Source organism: Haliotis rubra, unplaced genomic scaffold (assembly GCF_003918875.1).
Source record: "Haliotis rubra isolate DU_JTF1 unplaced genomic scaffold, ASM391887v1 Scf187, whole genome shotgun sequence".
NCBI classification, from domain to species: domain Eukaryota; kingdom Metazoa; phylum Mollusca; class Gastropoda; order Lepetellida; family Haliotidae; genus Haliotis; species Haliotis rubra.
The window spans coordinates 833386-852691 of NW_025765858.1; the positions used below are offsets into that span (position 1 = coordinate 833386).

The window sequence follows — 19306 nt, forward strand, 5'->3', positions numbered from 1 at the left end:
CGGTAAACCCTAGTGAAAAAGTGTAGGTGTATCATTGATACACCTACACTTTTGAAAGGTGTACCGGTCAATACACCTACACTTTTAACAATGGAAACCATGGCAACGAGACCGGAAGTGGGGTATAAATAAAGGCAAGAATTCTATGGTTGTCAACTTATTCAGTTAGAGATGAAGGATTAAGTATATACTCCAAAACGTCGTGTTCCTCCAGGTAAAGAAGTTGACGTCCATAACATATTTGCTTTCATGTTATTTCATGAGTGCTACTCTATCGTTTCATCAGTATGCATACCGATACTTAAAGATAAAATGCATGTAGGAGACTCTGTCGTAATAGCGATTTGTCCACTTTCTGCGACACGATCAAAGAACAAAGATACCCTTTATAAAATCCTTAAAAATCAGAATATATTGACTTGCCTATGTGACCTGTCATATGGATATTTTCCAGGCTTCTCCGGGCCGGCGATGTAGTCTAGTGGTTAAAGCATTCGCTCGTCACGACGAAGACCCGGGTTCGATTGCCCACATGGGTACAATGTGTGAAGCCCATTTCTTGTGTCCCCCGCCGTGCCTAACGGGATCGGGTGATAAGGCTCGCTGATTTGGTTGACACTTGTTACCCTATCTCAGTTGCGTAGATCGATGTTCATGCTGTTGGTAACTAGAGACTAGACAGTGTGGTCTAGACTCGACAATTTACAGACCGCCGCAATATAGCTGGAATATTGCTGAGTGCGGGGTAAGACTAAACTCACTCACTCTGCTCTGAAAACAGATGGTGAAAAGACCATGTTGATCGCTTTTCAGCCGGGTGAAGAACGACATCCTTTTATGCATTATACATACAAGATTGACACAAGGACTGTGACTGTATGTGTTTATTTAACTTAGTACAACGAGGAACCACATTCAGCTAGTCTACACAAGAGCTGGTGGCCTTTATTACTGCATCAGTGATTTTCATAGCGTCTTTTTCCAAGTCATCGATCATCTTAATCAACATGTAGTAGGCTGTTGCAAAATTGGCGATTCCGCCGACAAGAGCACTTACAAATGGTAAAAAACGAGCCAGTTCAATGGGAATGCGCTTGACAGCTTCCTCTGCTGCCTCAGATTTGATCATATTTACTACGAATGTTTTGACAGACTGACGGGAAGCCATGATGGCGGACCCGCCTTTTAGAGCATCTCTGAAATAGTCCACAGTTGTATTTGTCCTGGAAGAAAGTTCCTGTAATGATTCATCATCCAGTCCATACTGCTTCAAGTAGAAAATCACCTCTTCAACCAGAAGAGCAGTATCCAGCATTATGCTTACAGCACCTCCGAGAAGGGGAATTGGTACAAGTGAGGTACCTGCTCCCTGGATTCCAGATATCAGTGCCACCTTTTTCGCCCGTATCTTTAGTACCACGGTCTTTGACTTGATGACGCCTTTCGTGAGGGGAGACAGTGACAGCACAAGTGCATTCCTCTTTTGTTCAGGTAGTGAAACTAATATGTCTTCCATTAGCTTTGTGTAGTCCCACTTGTGTTTGTCATAGCTGTCTATGCAGTACACTGGCCTCTTCTTCAACTGCCCAGCTGTAAAATTGTCATGGCAATTCTTTTTTATTCGCTCGAGAATATTAGATTCTGAAAAGTTTTGTTCGCTGTGCTCAGCATTTTCCATGGCATCATCAATCTTTGTCCTGATGAAGAAGTAATCTTTTTTCAAAGACTCTATCTCCCGTGCCAACCAGATGTCTTTCGATGTGAATCTGTCATCGGACAGCAGGAGGAAGAAGTCGTATTGTGAGTACCCAACCCGTCCAAGGTACGACTTGTCTTGGGGGAACCTGGGTGTTCCGACTCCGGGTAGATCCCAGAACACCAGTTTTTCATTGTACGGATGACGATACATGGTTGGTTCCTGTGTCGTGTCTCCTATCCCTACTTCCGCACTTCCTTCATCATCTGCTGTCAGACCACGGATGCTGTTGATGAAGGTTGACTTTCCCACACCGGACTCGCCAACAACCGCGATAGATAATGGAACATTCTGCCACTCCCTCATTTTGTCTTGGATTACACTTGGTAAGCCGCTCAAACCATGTTCATCAACGTGGCGGCGGATTTCGTCAATCTCATCCTGAGTTATGTCTTCGAATGAATTGTCATCCATCTGTAAAATAGCAAAGGGAGCTACAGATAACATTTTGGGTCACTAACTGGGTAAATCGATAAATGTAAACTACTATTTCTTGGGCGACTATGTAACACTGAGTGTAACAACTTTGCAAAACATATCTTTTGTGCTGCTATTACAACTTCAGTAAAATCTTACAACATCTGTGATGATCTTTTATCAATATCTGAAAAGTAAAATCTAAGTACATATGTTGACAATTATATTGCGCAAGGCATATTCCCTCCAAAACGGGTATGGAGAAGAATTGTAAATGCTACTGTACATAGTTATGAAGAACAATTATGGCGATCACAAACTCTCTATCGTTCAAACATGTCATTTTACGCAACAACTCATACAACACTCTCTTATCATACTCTCTGGCAACTGGCATATAAAACCCCTAATTATAAATCTTCCTTGCAATTTTGCGTCAAAATATTATCAAGAGGTAAAATCGCAAAAGAGTGTGCTCTTTGTAATAAACAAACATTTGACTACGACTGCCATATGTTCCTTCACTGTGAAAACCTAATAGAACAACGAAATGATTTCTTTGCATACTTAATTGATAAACTTGATGTTGAAACTTACGTAATATTTGAAATGCAAGGTGAACAAGATATGTTGTCATTTCTCTTCGGAGCAGAAAACGACTTTTATAACTCTTTAGATTCAACACTATGGGAAACCATACTGTTACGCTTTTCTTTGTATGTATATGACCTGAAACCTCACCTTGTGAACTGTTATACAGAATGATTCTCTTCATGTCATAAATTTCTGTACATATTTCTCTAAACATCCAATTGTTAATATTCATGTACGTGTTGTAATAATATGATGTTTTTGTTTGTAATCGTCGGTAACTACTGGAGGAAATAAAGACTCTCTCTCTCCTCATTCAAACTCAATTGGGTATTTTGCCATTTTCCACAAGTTGTAAAAATATAATAAAGTTTATATATGTTGGTTTACGTGTTTCTTATTTATGTTGGATCTGTAATATGAGAAACGATGAGAAAGACTGCACGTTGCCAAGTTCAAGTGCTGAAATAAAACCTCTCAATATCCCTCAGTTATTTTATCAATTTTGTTTTTACGCATGTAAGATCAGATTTATTGAGTATTTACAAAAATTCAAGCGTACTTGTACGCAATCGACTAAACAGGAATTGAGTTTTCTTAAATATTTGCGTAATTTACGCAGATACACAGCTTACCTGTACCTCTGTTAGCAATCTTGCCTTTTGTTACCAACACAAAAAAATAGTTATATATTTACACTTTATGATTCGTTATAATTTGAAAGCAACTGTGTTTTCCTTCCATTCACAAGTGTTATGGCAGCTGAATAATCTCTCGCAAAATTACACGTTTATTTGCTGTGGGATGCTTTGATGTCTGCAATAACATTTTAATACACATTCGACCACGTCTTGCTTGCTTGATTGTTTTTAACGCCACATTTAGCAATATTCCAGCTGCATGGCGGCGGTCTGTAAATAATCGTGTCTGGACCACACAATCCAGTGATCAACAGCATGGGCATCACTAAATTTGGATACGAGGACATGTCTCAACCAAGTCAGCGAGCCTGACCACCCGATCTCGTTAGTCGTCTCCTACAACGTGCAGTCAAGGCGGTAGCATGCGCCTGTAACATGTGATCTTCCAAGGTCGTTAATACACACTGGTGTCACAGCCTCAACTTACATTCACAAGTGCAGCCTACTGCCAGGTCACGTGACAGATCCCTGCAATCTCCTGTTGGCCCAACAGTTGGATTGGTGTCAGTATGTTAACCGTCGCGGTTCCCCTAGGAGAAAATATTTCTGTGGGTGGTCGTTGGGTTGGATTCCATTCACAGGTGTGATATTCTGTTCACTGAAACAAATAACGTTAAAGCTGTCTCAAATATTTGAAAAAAACAGTATATCATACTCAAAGATTGCAAAGGATCAGGTTTTGAAAAAATCAACCAACAAATACAGATTGATTGAGTGAGTGAGTATGGTTTTACGCCGCTGTCAGCAATATTCCAAAAATCTCACCGCGGGGTACACCAGACATGGGCTTCACGCATTGTACACTTGTGGGGGTTCGAACCCGGGTCTTCAACCTGACGAGCCGACGCTTTAACCATGAGGCTACATAACCGTCCCAAAATACAAATTGAACACAATGATGAAATTGCCCCCCTGTTTCAAGATGAAAGAACTGAGGCAAGAGTGCAAGAGTTCGGACGTATCGTGGCCTAGTCCTTCTTCATCAGCATTGGTGAACACAGCAACATACTAAGGGTGAAGCCAATTTCTGGTGTCCTCTGCCGTAATATTGCTAAAAGCGGCTAACTCACTCACTCACTCACTCGATGCTATGGATTTCAACACCTGAACAAACTTATGTTCCCTCCGCATCCAAGACAACGGTTGATAACTTGAGAATTAGGCAGGAGCACAGACACGGTTGACACATTTTTGTGGCTGCCAATGTGTGATCAGCAGGTGCCATGGAATCGATACCAGATGTTCCGATCAGCTATTCAGTGACATGCAGGTGGTCGACAGCGTTCCACCATCCAGCGGGAAAACATGGTTCTCTTGACTGCAGCAAGATGTCATTATTCCGTGACTACCATCACACTCAGATATGACATGCAGGTGGTCGACAGCGTTCCACCATCCAGCGGGAAAACATGGTTCTCTTGACTGCAGCAAGATGTCATTATTCCGTGACTACCATCACACTCAGATATGACCTGCAGGCAATTACGCTGTCAGCAGAAAAGTTTGGCATTAACTTGTCCTAAAACCTTTGGGAAATATTCTGCAGGGAGGCTGAACCGACGTCACAGCTGGGCTGAAGAACTACGTGCTAGTAATTTCACTTATGATAATAAATACTATAACTGAGCCTGAGTGTTGAGTAGAGAGGTAGAAATATTTCAGAAATCGACATGGAACGTGACCGATGTGAAGGGGTTTAGTCAAGATTTATGGCGGGATAAGTACCAATCTGCATGTCCTACAGCAGTGCATTTGACAGTTGTATACTTCTGGGTGTGCACGTGAGTCCGTATGCTTAACCGGAAGTGATCCGCATGGACAAGCAGCAGCAGCAACAGCAGCAGCAGCCACATTTATCAGAGAGTGCTATCCAATCTTTGGAAAAAAATAGGCTATGATTAGGCTAAGGCATGCAAGGACGCCAGCCTATCGTGACGTGTGCCTATCGATCGTCGGTGAGGGTGAGGTGAGGTGAGGTAAAATTGGGTTTTACGTCGTGCTTGAGAATATTTCGCTCATATGACGACGTGCGTGCGTGTGTATGTGTATGTGCGGCTGCTTGTACTAGCCCAGACTGAAGCTGGTTTGATAGTGCTAGCCCACTGCGATACCATGCCGCAGTGAAGCATGAATACCCCACTCAGACACATTATACTGACTCCGAGTCGACCAGTCCTTGTTGTACCCATTAATGCCGAACGCCACGCAGGGACCAACAAGTACCATATTTTAACGTCTTTTGCAGTGTTCACGAATGGTGTTTCAAAGTAACAGGACATTGGGTCCTGTAAGTTTCAGATGTCTGTCTGACCCATTGAAACTTCACAGGACCCATGGAATGAATTTAAACACACATTTCAGATCTAACATTTCTTATAATTGGCATTGAAATTATTAACAAACATAAGATTTATAAACAGCAAACAAGCGTCACATGTGACATGTGACATATAACAACTTCTGTCAAAGTCACTGTGAAATATACAGTCAGACACTGGGGCCGGCGGGTTGTACACTACTGTCTGACTGTTGGCGAATCTGCCAGATTTGTCAGAGGGTCAGACGCTATTCGTGAACACTGCTTTTGGTATGACGCGGTCGGGGATCGAACCCGCGACCTTCCGCTCTCTAGGCGGACGCTCTAACCAGTACACTACGGAGGCGGTCTATCGCTTTGTGAAACGGGCCCCAGAGTCTGGATGCACACAGCGATCGTACCGTTACGACCTGTCGTAACTCTTCAGTTTATCATAGACTTACGGATGTAAACCATATTAGTCGTAAGAGATCACCAACAGCATCTGAGGTTGCTTCATTCTCTACAGTATATTCGTAACACATCACATTTGTTGCACCCCTAATGAGTAACGCTATCAACGAACTCAACCAATCCGATGAAAATGAAAATGCTGCCTCGTGTAAACAATTTTCTCATACCGACATGGATGCAACGGCTCAGGTAACCAGTGGAGTGACTATGGTTTTACGCAGCTTTTGTCAATATTCCATCAAAATCACGGCAGGGGACATCAGAAATGGGCTTCACACATTATACCCATGTGGGGAATTGAACCCGGGTCTTCAGAGTCGTGAGCGACCGCTTTAACCACTAGGCTACCCCACCGCGGCAAGTAACCACTTACTACTGTCTCTTATAGGTTACAGTTGGGGTTCCCAGATATGGTAGGCTGAAACTGTATCAAAAGGATGATCAGTGAGATTCAGAATTTGAACAAAATCTAGACTTCCTTTTGCATTTCAGAAAGACTGACTGAGTTTGGTTTTACGCCGCTTTTAGCAATATTCCAGCAACATCACGGCGGGGGACACCAGAAATGGGCTTCACGCATTGTGCCCATGTGGGGATTCGAACCCAGGTCTTTGGCGTGACGAGCCAACGCTTTAACCATTAGGCTACCCCACCGCCCCGCATTTCAGAAAGAATGGAAGGGGAAGTTATGTAGCTCAGATATTTAATGTTTTATTTCGAGGGGAAACACTGAAACTGCATTCCGTCACCTACATCCAGATTAAGAATAGAGTTGAAAGCAGACTAGCTGGCCTCGCTGACCAGCTTTCAGCTTGTTCAGATTACCCTGGGTCCCCATCCACAAACCGTTCGTAGCACTACAACATTCCCTATCCACAAACAGTTGTTCAGGTAGCACGTTACGAATGCTTGAGGATCGGGACCCTGGATGTATAGTTTTAGTGTACAATACATATAGGAGTTGTGACAGAACGTCCATTATTGCGTTACAGAACCTTTCTAGGAAAGATTTCGTTGCTCGACCAGTCGAGTACAGCATCGGGACCTTGCAATTGGATGTATAGTTTTAAGTGCACAATACATCTAGGTGGAAGCAGCGTACAGAACGTCCATTATTGCAGTACACAGAACCTTTCTAGGAAAGGTTTCGTTGCTCGACCAGTCGTGTACAGCTTCCGTCTGACGGTGTCTCGGTCAGACGCTTGGGACATGTAAGCACCATCTGACATAAGACTCCTGAGGATAGGGAAGTCATGGCTGTCAGGGTCCAGACAGTTGACCAAGAAGACGGGAACGTCAGGGAAACAGCCTCCAATCTTCTTCAGGATGGCCTTTTTCTCATTGTCTGCATTGAATGTTCTTGGGTGGGCCTTTTTCTGATTTTTAAGTTCACGGTCAATCTTCGTCCTCACGTAGAAATAACATTTCTCTTGCTTAGCGATAGCGTTGTGAAGACAAAGTTCAGTGTCTTCAATTTTCGTGCATGATACATGCACGTAGAAATCATAACTTGCAAAGTCAATCTTCTTCAGATATTCCTGTCCAAATGGGACGTTTTGGGTGTCATATCCGGGTACATCCTATAGGGCAACATCTGATCCGGGTAGGTGATATCGGTGTTTCTCAGGTGTACACTCCACCACGTCAGTTTTGGCTGCGTATTCCTCCTTGGGTGGTAAACCAAAATAGGCATTGATGAAACTCGACTTGCCGTTGCCCGACTTCCCCTATCACTCCCACGTTATAACGAGCATTGCTGCTGTCCTGCCTTGCGTCCTTGACTCGTGCAGACATTGTCACTGAAACATGACAATGTCATACTTGTAGAACCTCCAACACTGACTAGTTTAAGAAATAACACACAGTACAAATTTGTTCCAGACAGTATCACTCATTACTAGGCAGTACTATGTAGTACTATGTGTCGCACAGTATCACATATTACTACCTAGTACCATCCAGTCCCAGACAGTAGAACATGGAGGCGGTAGGGTAGCCTAGTGGTTAAAGCGTTGGCTCGTCACGCTGAAGACCCGGGTTCGAATCCCCACATGGGTACAATGTGTGAAGTTTATTTCTGGTGTCCCCGCCGTGATGTTGCTGGAATATTGCTAAAAGCGGCGTAAAACCAAACTCAGTCAGTAGAACATGACATTACACATCAACAAACATTAATACCAAGAACTGCCCAGTACTTGACGGTATAATATCGTACCTGACTGCTCAGTATTACATTGTACTATGCTGTTACAAAGTACGGCACGATACTACTCAATGCAAACACGTAGCCTAAGTGTTACATGAGTTAGTGAGTGAGTGAGTTAGAGTTTAAAGTCACTTTGGCAATATTTCAGCAATATCATGCCCAAAACAGTAAATAGTTTATATTTTTATTTTATAAAATCTGTCGCCAAAGGACAGCAAAACAACTGGTATACTACAGATAGAGACTTAAAACTAGCATGTCTTAAAATCATATACTATTTAGGACATTACAACATAAAAATGGACTATAGATCGCCAGCAACGGAAGGTAGATCACCATAATTACTATGAACCTCAGTGTTACATAGTACTACACTCTACCACAGAGTACTGTATAGTAACCCCAGTATTACACATTACTCTCAGTACCACACTGTTCTTCTACAGAGTACAATACTAAATAGTACTCGCAGTATTGTACAGTACCTTCGACATTCTATAGTACGACACAGGACCCTCAAAATTAAACCTTCAGTGTTACATAGTACAATACAATACAGTCGATTTTACATAGCACCAGACAGTAAACTTAATATTAAACCGTATTACACAGTTATCTCAGTATTAAACAGTACTACACAGTAGCCTCAGTATTATACAGTAGTCTCAGTATTATACAGTAGTCTCAGTATTAAACAGTACTGCACAGTAGCCTCAGTATTACACAGTAGTCTCAGTATTATACAGTAGTCTCAGTATTATACAGGACCTCACTGTAGTCTCAGTATTAAACAGTACTACACAGTAGCCTCAGTATTATACAGTAGTCTCAGTATTATACAGGACCTCACTGTAGTCTCAGTATTAAACAGTACTACACAGTAGCCTCAGTATTATACAGTAGTCTCAGTATTATACAGTAGTCTCAGTATTATACAGGACCTCACTGTAGTCTCAGTATTAAACAGTACTGCACAGTAGCCTCAGTATTATACAGTAGCCTCAGTATTATACAGTAGTCTCAGTATTATACAGGACCTCACTGTAGTCTCAGTATTAAACAGTACTACACAGTAGCCTCAGTATTATACAGTAGCCTCAGTATTATAAAGTAGGCTCAGTATTATACAAGACCTCACTGTAATCTCAGTATTAAAAAGTACTGCACAGTAGCCTCAGTATTATACAGTAGCCTCAGTATTATACAGTAGTCTCAGTATTATACAGTAGTCTCAGTCTTATAAAGTAGGCTCAGTATTATACAGGACCTCACTGTAGTCTCAGTATTAAAAAGTACTGCACAGTAGCCTCAGTATTATACAGTAGTCTCAGTATTATACAGTAGCCTCAGTATTATACAGTAGTCTCAGTATTATACAGTAGTCTCAGTATTATACAAGACCTCACTGTAGTCTCAGTATTAAACAGTACTACACAGTAGCCTTAGTATTATACAGTATCCTCAGTATTATACAGTAGTCTTAGTATTATACAAGACCTCACTGTAGTCTCAGTATTATACAGTAGTCTCAGTATTAAACAGTACTGCACAGTAGTGAGTGAGTGAGTGAGTTTAGTTTTACGCCGCACTCAGCAATATTCCAGCTATATGGCTGCGGTCTGTAAATAATCGAGTCTGGACCAGACAATCCAGTGATCAACAGCATGAGCATCAATCTGCGTAATTGGGAACCGATGACATGTGACAACCAAGTCAGCGAAACTGACCACCCGATCCCGTTAGTCGCCTCTTACGACAAGATAGTCGCCTTTTTATGGCAAGCACATGGGTTGCTGAAGACCTATTTGCTCAGTATTATACAGTAGTCTCAGTATTATACAGTAATCTAAGTATTATACAGGACCTCACTGTAGTCTCAGTATTAAACAGTACTACACAGTAGTCTCAGTATTATACAGTAGTCTCAGTATTATACAGGACCTCACTGTAGTCTCAGTATTAAACAGTACTACACAGTAGCCTCAGTATTATACAGTAGTCTCAGTATTATACAGTAATCTAAGTATTATACAGGACCTCACTGTAGTCTCAATATTAAACAGTACTGCACAGTAGCCTCAGTATTATACAGTAGTTTCAGTATTATACAGGACCTCACTGTAGTCTCAGTATTAAACAGTACTACACAGTAGCCTCAGTATTATACAGTAGTCTCAGTATTATACAGTAGTCTCAGTATTATACAGGACCTCACTGTAGTCTCAGTATTAAACAGTACTACACAGTAGTCTCAGTATTATACAGTAGTCTCAGTATTATACAGGACCTCACTGTAGTCTAAGTATTAAACAGTACTACACAGTAGCCTCAGTATTATACAGTAGTCTCAGTATTAAACAGTAATCTAAGTATTATACAGGACCTCACTGTAGTCTCAGTATTAAACAGTACTACACAGTAGCCTCAGTATTATACAGTAGTCTCAGTATTAAACAGTACTACACAGTAGCCTCAGTATTATACAGTAGTCTCAGTATTATACAGTAATCTAAGTATTATACAGGACCTCACTGTAGTCTCAGTATTAAACAGTATACACAGTAGCCTCAGTATTATACAGTAGTCTCAGTATTATACAGTAGTCTCAGTATTATACAGGACCTCACTGTAGTCTCAGTATTAAACAGTACTACACAGTAGCCTCAGTATTATACAGTAGTCTCAGTATTATACAGTAGTCTCAGTAAATATACAGGACCTCACTGTAGTCTCAGTATTAAACAGTACTACACAGTAGTCTCAGTATTATACAGTAGTCTCAGTATTATACAGTAATCTAAGTATTATACAGGACCTCACTGTAGTCTCAGTATTAAACAGTACTACACAGTAGTCTCAGTATTATACAGTAGTCTCAGTATTATACAGTAATCTAAGTATTATACAGGACCTCACTGTAGTCTCAGTATTAAACAGTACTACACAGTAGCCTCAGTATTATACAGTAGTCTCAGTATTATACAGTAGTCTCAGTATTATACAGGACCTCACTGTAGTCTCAGTATTAAACAGTACTACACAGTAGTCTCAGTATTATACAGTAGTCTCAGTATTATACAGGACCTCACTGTAGTCTAAGTATTAAACAGTACTACACAGTAGCCTCAGTATTATACAGTAGTCTCAGTATTATACAGTAGTCTCAGTATTATACAGGACCTCACTGTAGTCTCAGTATTAAACAGTACTACACAGTAGTCTCAGTATTATACAGTAGTCTCAGTATTATACAGGACCTCACTGTAGTCTCAGTATTAAACAGTACTACACAGTAGCCTCAGTATTATACAGTAGTCTCAGTATTAAACAGTACTACACAGTAGCCTCAGCATTATACAGTAGTCTCAGTATTATACAGTAATCTAAGTATTATACAGGACCTCACTGTAGTCTCAGTATTAAACAGTACTACACAGTAGCCTCAGTATTATACAGTAGTCTCAGTATTATACAGTAGTTTCAGTATTATACAGGACCTCACTGTAGTCTCAGTATTAAACAGTACTACACAGTAGCCTCAGTATTATACAGTAGCCTCAGTATTATACAGTAGTCTCAGTATTATACAGGACCTCACTGTAGTCTCAGTATTAAACAGTACTACCCAGAAGTCTCAGTATTATACAGTAGTCTCAGTATTATACAGTAGTCTCAGTATTATACAGTAGTCTCAGTATTATACAGGACCTCACTGTAGTCTCAGTATTAAACAGTACTACACAGTAGTCTCAGTATTATACAGTAGCCTCAGTATTATACAGTAGTCTCAGTATTATACAGTAGTCTCAGTATTATACAGGACCTCACTGTAGTCTCAGTATTAAACAGTACTACACAGTAGTCTCAGTATTATACAGTAGTCTCAGTATTATACAGTAATCTAAGTATTATACAGGACCTCACTGTAGTCTCAGTATTAAACAGTACTACACAGTAGCCTCAGTATTATACAGCAGTCTCAGTATTATACAGTAGTCTCAGTATTATACAGGACCTCACTGTAGTCTCAGTATTAAACAGTACTACACAGTAGTCTCAGTATTATACAGTAGTCTCAGTATTATACAGTAGTCTCAGTATTAAACAGTACTACACAGTAGCCTCAGTATTATACAGTAGTCTCAGTATTATACAGTAATCTAAGTATTATACAGGACCTCACTGTAGTCTCAGTATTAAACAGTACTACACAGTAGCCTCAGTATTATACAGTAGTCTCAGTATTATACAGGACCTCACTGTAGTCTAAGTGTTAAACAGTACTACACAGTAGCCTCAGTATTATACAGTAGTCTCAGTATTACACAGTACTCTAAGTATTATACAGGACCTCACTGTAGTCTCAGTATTAAACAGTACTACACAGTAGCCTCAGTATTATACAGTAGTCTCAGTATTATACAGGACCTCACTGTAGTCTAAGTATTAAACAGTACTACACAGTAGCCTCAGTATTATACAGTAGTCTCAGTATTATACAGGACCTCACTGTAGTCTCAGTATTAAACAGTACTACACAGTAGCCTCAGTATTATACAGTAGTCTCAGTATTATACAGTAGCCTCAGTATTATACAGTAGTCTCAGTATTATACAGTAGTCTCAGTATTATACAGTAGTCTCAGTATTATACAGTAGTCTCAGTATTATACAGTAGCCTCAGTATTATACTGTAATCTCAGTATTATACAGTAGTCTCAGTATTATACAGTAGCCTCAGTATTATACAGTAGTCTCAGTATTATACAGTAGTCTCAGTATTATACAGTAGCCTCAGTATTATACTGTAATCTCAGTATTATACAGTAGTCTCAGTATTATACAGTAGCCTCAGTATTATACAGTAGTCTCAGTATTATACAGTAGTCTCAGTATTATACAGTAGTCTCAGTATTATACAGTAGTCTCAGTATTATACAGTAGCCTCAGTATTATACTGTAATCTCAGTATTATACAGTAGTCTCAGTATTATACAGTAGTCTCAGTATTAAACAGTAGTCTCAGTATTATACAGTAGTCTCAGTATTACACAGTAATCTAAGTATTATACAGGACCTCACTGTAGTCTCAGTATTAAACAGTACTACACAGTAGCCTCAGTATTATACAGTAGTCTCAGTATTATACAGGACCTCACTGTAGTCTAAGTATTAAACAGTACTACACAGTAGCCTCAGTATTATACAGTAGTCTCAGTATTATACAGGACCTCACTGTAGTCTCAGTATTAAACAGTACTACACAGTAGCCTCAGTATTATACAGTAGTCTCAGTATTATACAGTAGCCTCAGTATTATACAGTAGTCTCAGTATTATACAGTAGTCTCAGTATTATACAGTAGTCTCAGTATTATACAGTAGTCTCAGTATTATACAGTAGCCTCAGTATTATACTGTAATCTCAGTATTATACAGTAGTCTCAGTATTATACAGTAGCCTCAGTATTATACAGTAGTCTCAGTATTATACAGTAGTCTCAGTATTATACAGTAGCCTCAGTATTATACTGTAATCTCAGTATTATACAGTAGTCTCAGTATTATACAGTAGCCTCAGTATTATACAGTAGTCTCAGTATTATACAGTAGTCTCAGTATTATACAGTAGTCTCAGTATTATACAGTAGTCTCAGTATTATACAGTAGTCTCGGTATTATACAGTAGTCTCAGTATTATACAGTAGCCTCAGTATTATACTGTAATCTCAGTATTATACAGTAGTCTCAGTATTATACAGTAGTCTCAGTATTATACAGTAGTCTCAGTATTATACAGTAGCCTCAGTATTATACTGTAATCTCAGTATTATACAGTAGTCTCAGTATTATACAGTAGTCTCAGTATTATACAGTAGCCTCAGTATTATACTGTAATCTCAGTATAATACAAGACCTCACTGTAGTCTCAGTATTAAACAGTATTGCAAATTAGCCTCAGTGTTATACAGGACCTCACTGAGTGGTTGCGTGCCTCGACATACATATTCATGTTTAAATGGTCTCGTCTAAGCAATCGTGTAATTCGATATCGTGTTAGTATATATATATGCGCGCGCATGTGTGACATTAACATAACATTTCATCCAGGAGAGAGAGAGAGAGAGAGAGAGAGAGAGAGAGAGAGAGAGAGAGAGAGAGAGAGAGAGAGAGAGAGAGAGAGAGAGAGAGAGAGAGAGAGAGAGAGAGAGAGAGAGAGAGAGAGAGAGAGAGAGAGAGAGAGAGTACACGATCGGCAATCTTGTTTAGGCTAGTCACAGTACAGTAGATATTTCGCATTGTGTATCAGGTGGGAGTCGCCCTATAGATAAAATAATTGTGGTTAACATATCGAAGACTGTCACTTTCAGTCTCGAATGTGTATATTTCAGTTTCTGGTTATCAAGAACGTACTCACTAGGTATTGCATCAGTACTACAGTACACAGGAGCATATATACTCGGCTATTCAGGAAATCGATACAACATGTAACTTGATAAGGTAACAGGCTTAGCTATTTCCATGTTAATGTGCCTTTGTCATATACGGCAAATCAATGTCAACGTCGCAGGTACGTTATGCTTGTAGGTCCAAGTACCCAAGTGTGGGACACAACCCGGAAAGTTAATGTCACCTTTGTGAACATGCCTATATTTGATAGTTTGTTTAACGTTCACTCTACACTGTTCACCCTATATATATACAGCACCTTGTCCAGACCAGACAATTTAGTTTCAACATTATCAGCATCGAGTAACCCAATTGGCAAACGGCGACATGCATGAACGAAGTCAACGAGCTTTTAACCTAGGCTGTCTAGGCTGCAGATCAGCTCTAGATACGCTTTCGTTACGGAGTCTCTATTTCTCGTAAATATACTGATACTGGCAAAAATGACATTGTGTTATATTGTCACGTACATGTACCAAATATCCGCGAGGGAAAGGCCCGCGTTAAGTTAGGGGAACGATTGGCAACATATTTTCCGCCGAGTTTGAACAATACTGATTACACACGTGAAGCTCAAGCGCAGCATACCCAGGAAACCAGGTTGAATCTACGCGCTATGACTTGAGAGCCGCGCATTGGCCCGAGAGAAACTGAGTTCAATTAATTCGGCATATTAGCGGCAATTAACAACTGATTAATAACCGCATGATTCTAAAGTATAGGCGTATGCCCAATGGATTAGTGAGTGAGTATGGTTTTACGCCGCTTTTAGCAATATTCCAGCAATAACACGGCGGTGGACACCAGAAATGGGCTTCACACATTCCCAATGGATTAGAACAGGTCATAAACTCTCGCTGTTTACACACACCGTCCGATCACGCGTGGGTCATAAATGTAACATACAGTGATCATTCTTACATAGCAATCCAATAACGGTTACAGTATCATAACAAGCTTTACCTTGTTAATTCCAAAGTACACCTTCCATGGATCCAGATACGATGTCAACTTCGTAAATCACTGTTTACCCATTTCAGAATCGTCCATTGTCGAAACGAGTGTTTTGCTTAGTGAGCTAGGGGGCCCAACAAGAGCCGTGTGTTTTGATTGGTTAAGGAAAGTGCCGACAGTGACGTCATGGCAATACGGGAGAGAAAGCGAGAAACGTGAAACGTGTGCTGTAACTGTGGGTGAAATACCGGGAAAGCCCCACAGAAGACAGGTCACGCGCTGTCTCGTCAGTCCCGAAACCAGGTCACGCATTTCACAGCTTTCGTTAAATTTACCGGTATACGGACATGTTGACGATTTGCAGATAATGATGAGCTCAGGGTAACTGTTAGTCTGTCTCACAGTCCCTGAACCACATTATTTTCCCTACTGCCAAGCCCTCTCTGCAGTGCTAAAGGCCTAAATAAAGCAAGTCTAGATTTCCTCAAATCTCTGGTCTCCCTAGGGCTCCTTTTCAATATAAATGGGCTTGTATGTTACTATCAAAATTATATATATTCAGAGACTAAGCCTTAGTCTAGGTAACTGTACACGTGTCCGTTTGGGGGATGAAAAGAATGCATATCGTCTCGTTGGGGCGATAGCTAGTCTAAGCAGCGACATCTGCAGCAGTATGCCAGTCATATGCCTGACAGAACGGAGTTGAGGTACACTGAGGGATGCTGACCTTGAAAGCAGCTGTTATCCCATGAGCATTGAACAAACGTGGCTGACGCGGAACTGGGTTGGTTGGTTGTTTAACGCCGCACTCAGCAATATTCAAGCTATATGGCGGCGGTCTGTAAATAATCGAGTCTGGACCAGACAATGCAGTGATCAACAGGATGAACATGATCTACGCAATTGGGATACGATGACATGTGTCAACCAAGTCAGCAAACCTGACCACCCGATCCCGTTAGTAGCCTCTTCCCACAAGCATGGGGTGCTGAAGATCAATTCTAACCCGAACACAAAATACGGCCCCCATGCCAAATATGGCAACAAGATAACTGTTACTTGATTGGTCAGACTAACAGTCTGCTCATGGGCGGTGCCCCTCCGTGGTATTGTTGGAATATTGCTAAAAGCGGCGTAAAACTAAACTCACTCACTCACTATATACAGTCTGCCCAGGATAACCCTGATAATCGAGTGTTATTCAAAACCTGTAGAAACACAAACATGATAAGTTCTTCCTCAGTGTTTGGTGAAATACAAGAATACATCTCATATTATATCGAAAAAAAATAAGTTTTAAGATAATTCTTGCTAGAAGAAATGACAAACATATTGCATAACATACTTCCATTACGTTGCCGTCGCTCGATGACCTCATTTGTATGAAAACAAACTTGGTCAACTTTTCAAACTATGCAAGCATATATATTGGTGTAATATTGTAAACATTCTCAGTAAAACGCTCATAGTGTTAATCCCCGGATTGTCTGGTTCGAACCCGTCACGTACAGACTTCCGTCATACAGAAGCACTGGTTGGCAACTTGGTCACAGTGAGTGGAGTCTTTGTGATTTTTGAGACGGACACTTTGCGATATGTCAAAGTCTTTCTGATTTTAGCATCAGCAATGGAAGGGATTGGACGAATCATGCCCCGTCTACTCCATTTTGTGATTGGGAATTACCTGTGACAATGAGTGAATTGTCAGTTACATCAATTTCTCAATCACAAAGTTTCTGTGACAATACACCAATGCATGGAAATTGACATGTACGCTTTTTTTCGCTGATAAAACAGCACATGCTCTATGATGATAGGGGATAAACACTAACCGGAACACACTGTATTATTTTTACACTTCTTTATGAGGTCATTTGTCACAATATACCTATTGTTATTATTAAAAAGGATTAATTTCGTGACAATTAATTGTTTTACATGATTATCAGTGGCTTTCTGAACATATTAATATTTATTTGTTACTCATGGAAACCTAATTAAGTAAATGTGAATTCAACTCTCTTGTAATATTCATTTTGTAGGTATACATGTTATTTACGGTATCCTACCCTTCCCTTGATGATGCTAAAATCACAAAGACTCTGTGACATATCGCAAAGTTTCCGTCGCAAAAGTCACAAAGACTCCACTCACACTGTGACCAAGTTCCCTACCAGGGAGAAGGGGATCTACTCTCTACTTGATGTCGTTGAAGAGCACTGGCGATGTTTACGCGACATGGGCAAAGGGAAGTAACTCGTGTTAGCTCCACTAACACCCGCTCCTGTGCGATTAGCTTTTGTTTGGTGTTGAACGCCGCTCTCAGCAACATTACAGCTATATGGCGGCGGTCAGTAAATAATCTAGCCTGGACCAGACAATGTAGTGATCAACATCATGTGCTTCGATCTACACAACTGGGAACCGATGACATGTGTCAACCAAGTCAAGCCTGACCACCCGATCCCGTTAGTCGCCTCTCACGACAAGCTTGGGTTACTGAAGATCAGTTCTAACCGGGATCTTCGTGGGTTTACTGGCCAATGAAGTGAGAGACGATATAATACGATACATGGGAGCCGATACGATATGTACACCATTGTGTCCGAAGCAACATAAAATGTCTGACACCAAGTGAAACTTATTTAATCCTTGAAACTACAGTAAAGTGTATTAAGTACAAATGCCCACTGCCGTGGTTTCGCCATTAAGCTTAAGAGTTTTAAGTTCTTTTTTATAAACACAAGTTTGTCCACGTGACATCCTTTCAGTGATGCCCTTCGTGTCGGAACAATGTCATATATGAGGTCGAAAATACTGTATAATATTGTTGTACCAATTATTGCCGGGCGCCAGGCAGGGACCAACAAGTTCCATATTTTAACGTCTTCTGGTATGACGCGGCCGGGGATCGAACCCGCGACCGTCCGCTCTCTGGGCGGACGCTCTAACCACTACACTTCGGAGGCGGTCTGCTAAAACAAAGACACCACCCTGCAGATCATCTGTATCATAGTTAGTTCCTGAACATGCTGTATAATCAAGGACATGAATCACTAAACATAACAGCCATATCAGCCTCTTTAATTTCAGGGACGGCGGGGTAGCCTAGTGGTTAGTAGTATAGTAAAGGTCGCCAGACACCCCTTTTGGTTGATCCGGTTGATCCGATAATGTATGCACGGGAATGCATGACTATGTTAATGTAGGTAAAGCGTTCGCCCGTCACACCGAAGACCAGGGTTCGATACCCCACGTGGGCACACTGTGTGAAACTCATTTCTGGTGTCCCCTGCCGTGATATTGCTGGAATATTGCTAAAAGCGGCGTAAAACTAAACGCACTCATTCACTCTTCACTTTCATGTTCTTTTTCTTTGTCAACAGGTTTTGGCCAGTCAGGAAGATCAGGCAGAGCTGGAGCGTCAAGCGTGTCACGTTGTTGCTACTTTACAGTCATCTCG

The 19306-nt window shown here is 40.8% G+C and overlaps 1 protein-coding gene and 1 long non-coding RNA gene across 4 annotated transcripts; one reads left to right on the forward strand and one right to left on the reverse strand.

Annotated features, from left to right (window-relative positions):
• Positions 1-869: 869 nt before the first annotated feature.
• Positions 870-16007, reverse strand: LOC124274052 (T-cell-specific guanine nucleotide triphosphate-binding protein 2-like). Of its 3 annotated transcripts, XM_046709379.1 has the most exons (4): positions 15853-15986; positions 6609-6659; positions 3893-4063; positions 870-2170 (listed from the first exon to the last, which is right to left on the reverse strand). In XM_046709379.1, the coding sequence occupies exon 4, from the start codon at positions 2168-2170 to the stop codon at positions 920-922; it is 1251 nt and encodes a 416-aa protein (XP_046565335.1). In that variant the 5' UTR covers positions 3893-4063; positions 6609-6659; positions 15853-15986; the 3' UTR covers positions 870-919. The 3 variants fall into 3 exon arrangements, 2 of the variants coding, with proteins under 2 accessions (XP_046565335.1, XP_046565334.1); XM_046709378.1 differs by lacking the exon at positions 6609-6659 and having other exon boundaries at positions 15853-15990; XR_006897835.1 differs by lacking the exons at positions 870-2170; positions 3893-4063; positions 6609-6659 and adding an exon at positions 7276-8034 and having other exon boundaries at positions 15853-16007.
• A 1-nt stretch (position 16008) lies between these two features.
• On the forward strand, positions 16009-19306 carry LOC124274053. Its single transcript, XR_006897836.1, has 2 exons — positions 16009-16146; positions 19230-19306. It is a non-coding gene; the product is annotated as an uncharacterized LOC124274053 (long non-coding RNA).

Excerpts from the sequence above, each read along its gene's own strand:
- LOC124274052 (XM_046709378.1), bottom strand. The coding sequence starts at position 2,170 with ATGGATGACAATTCATTCGAAGACATAACTCAGGATGAGATTGACGAA.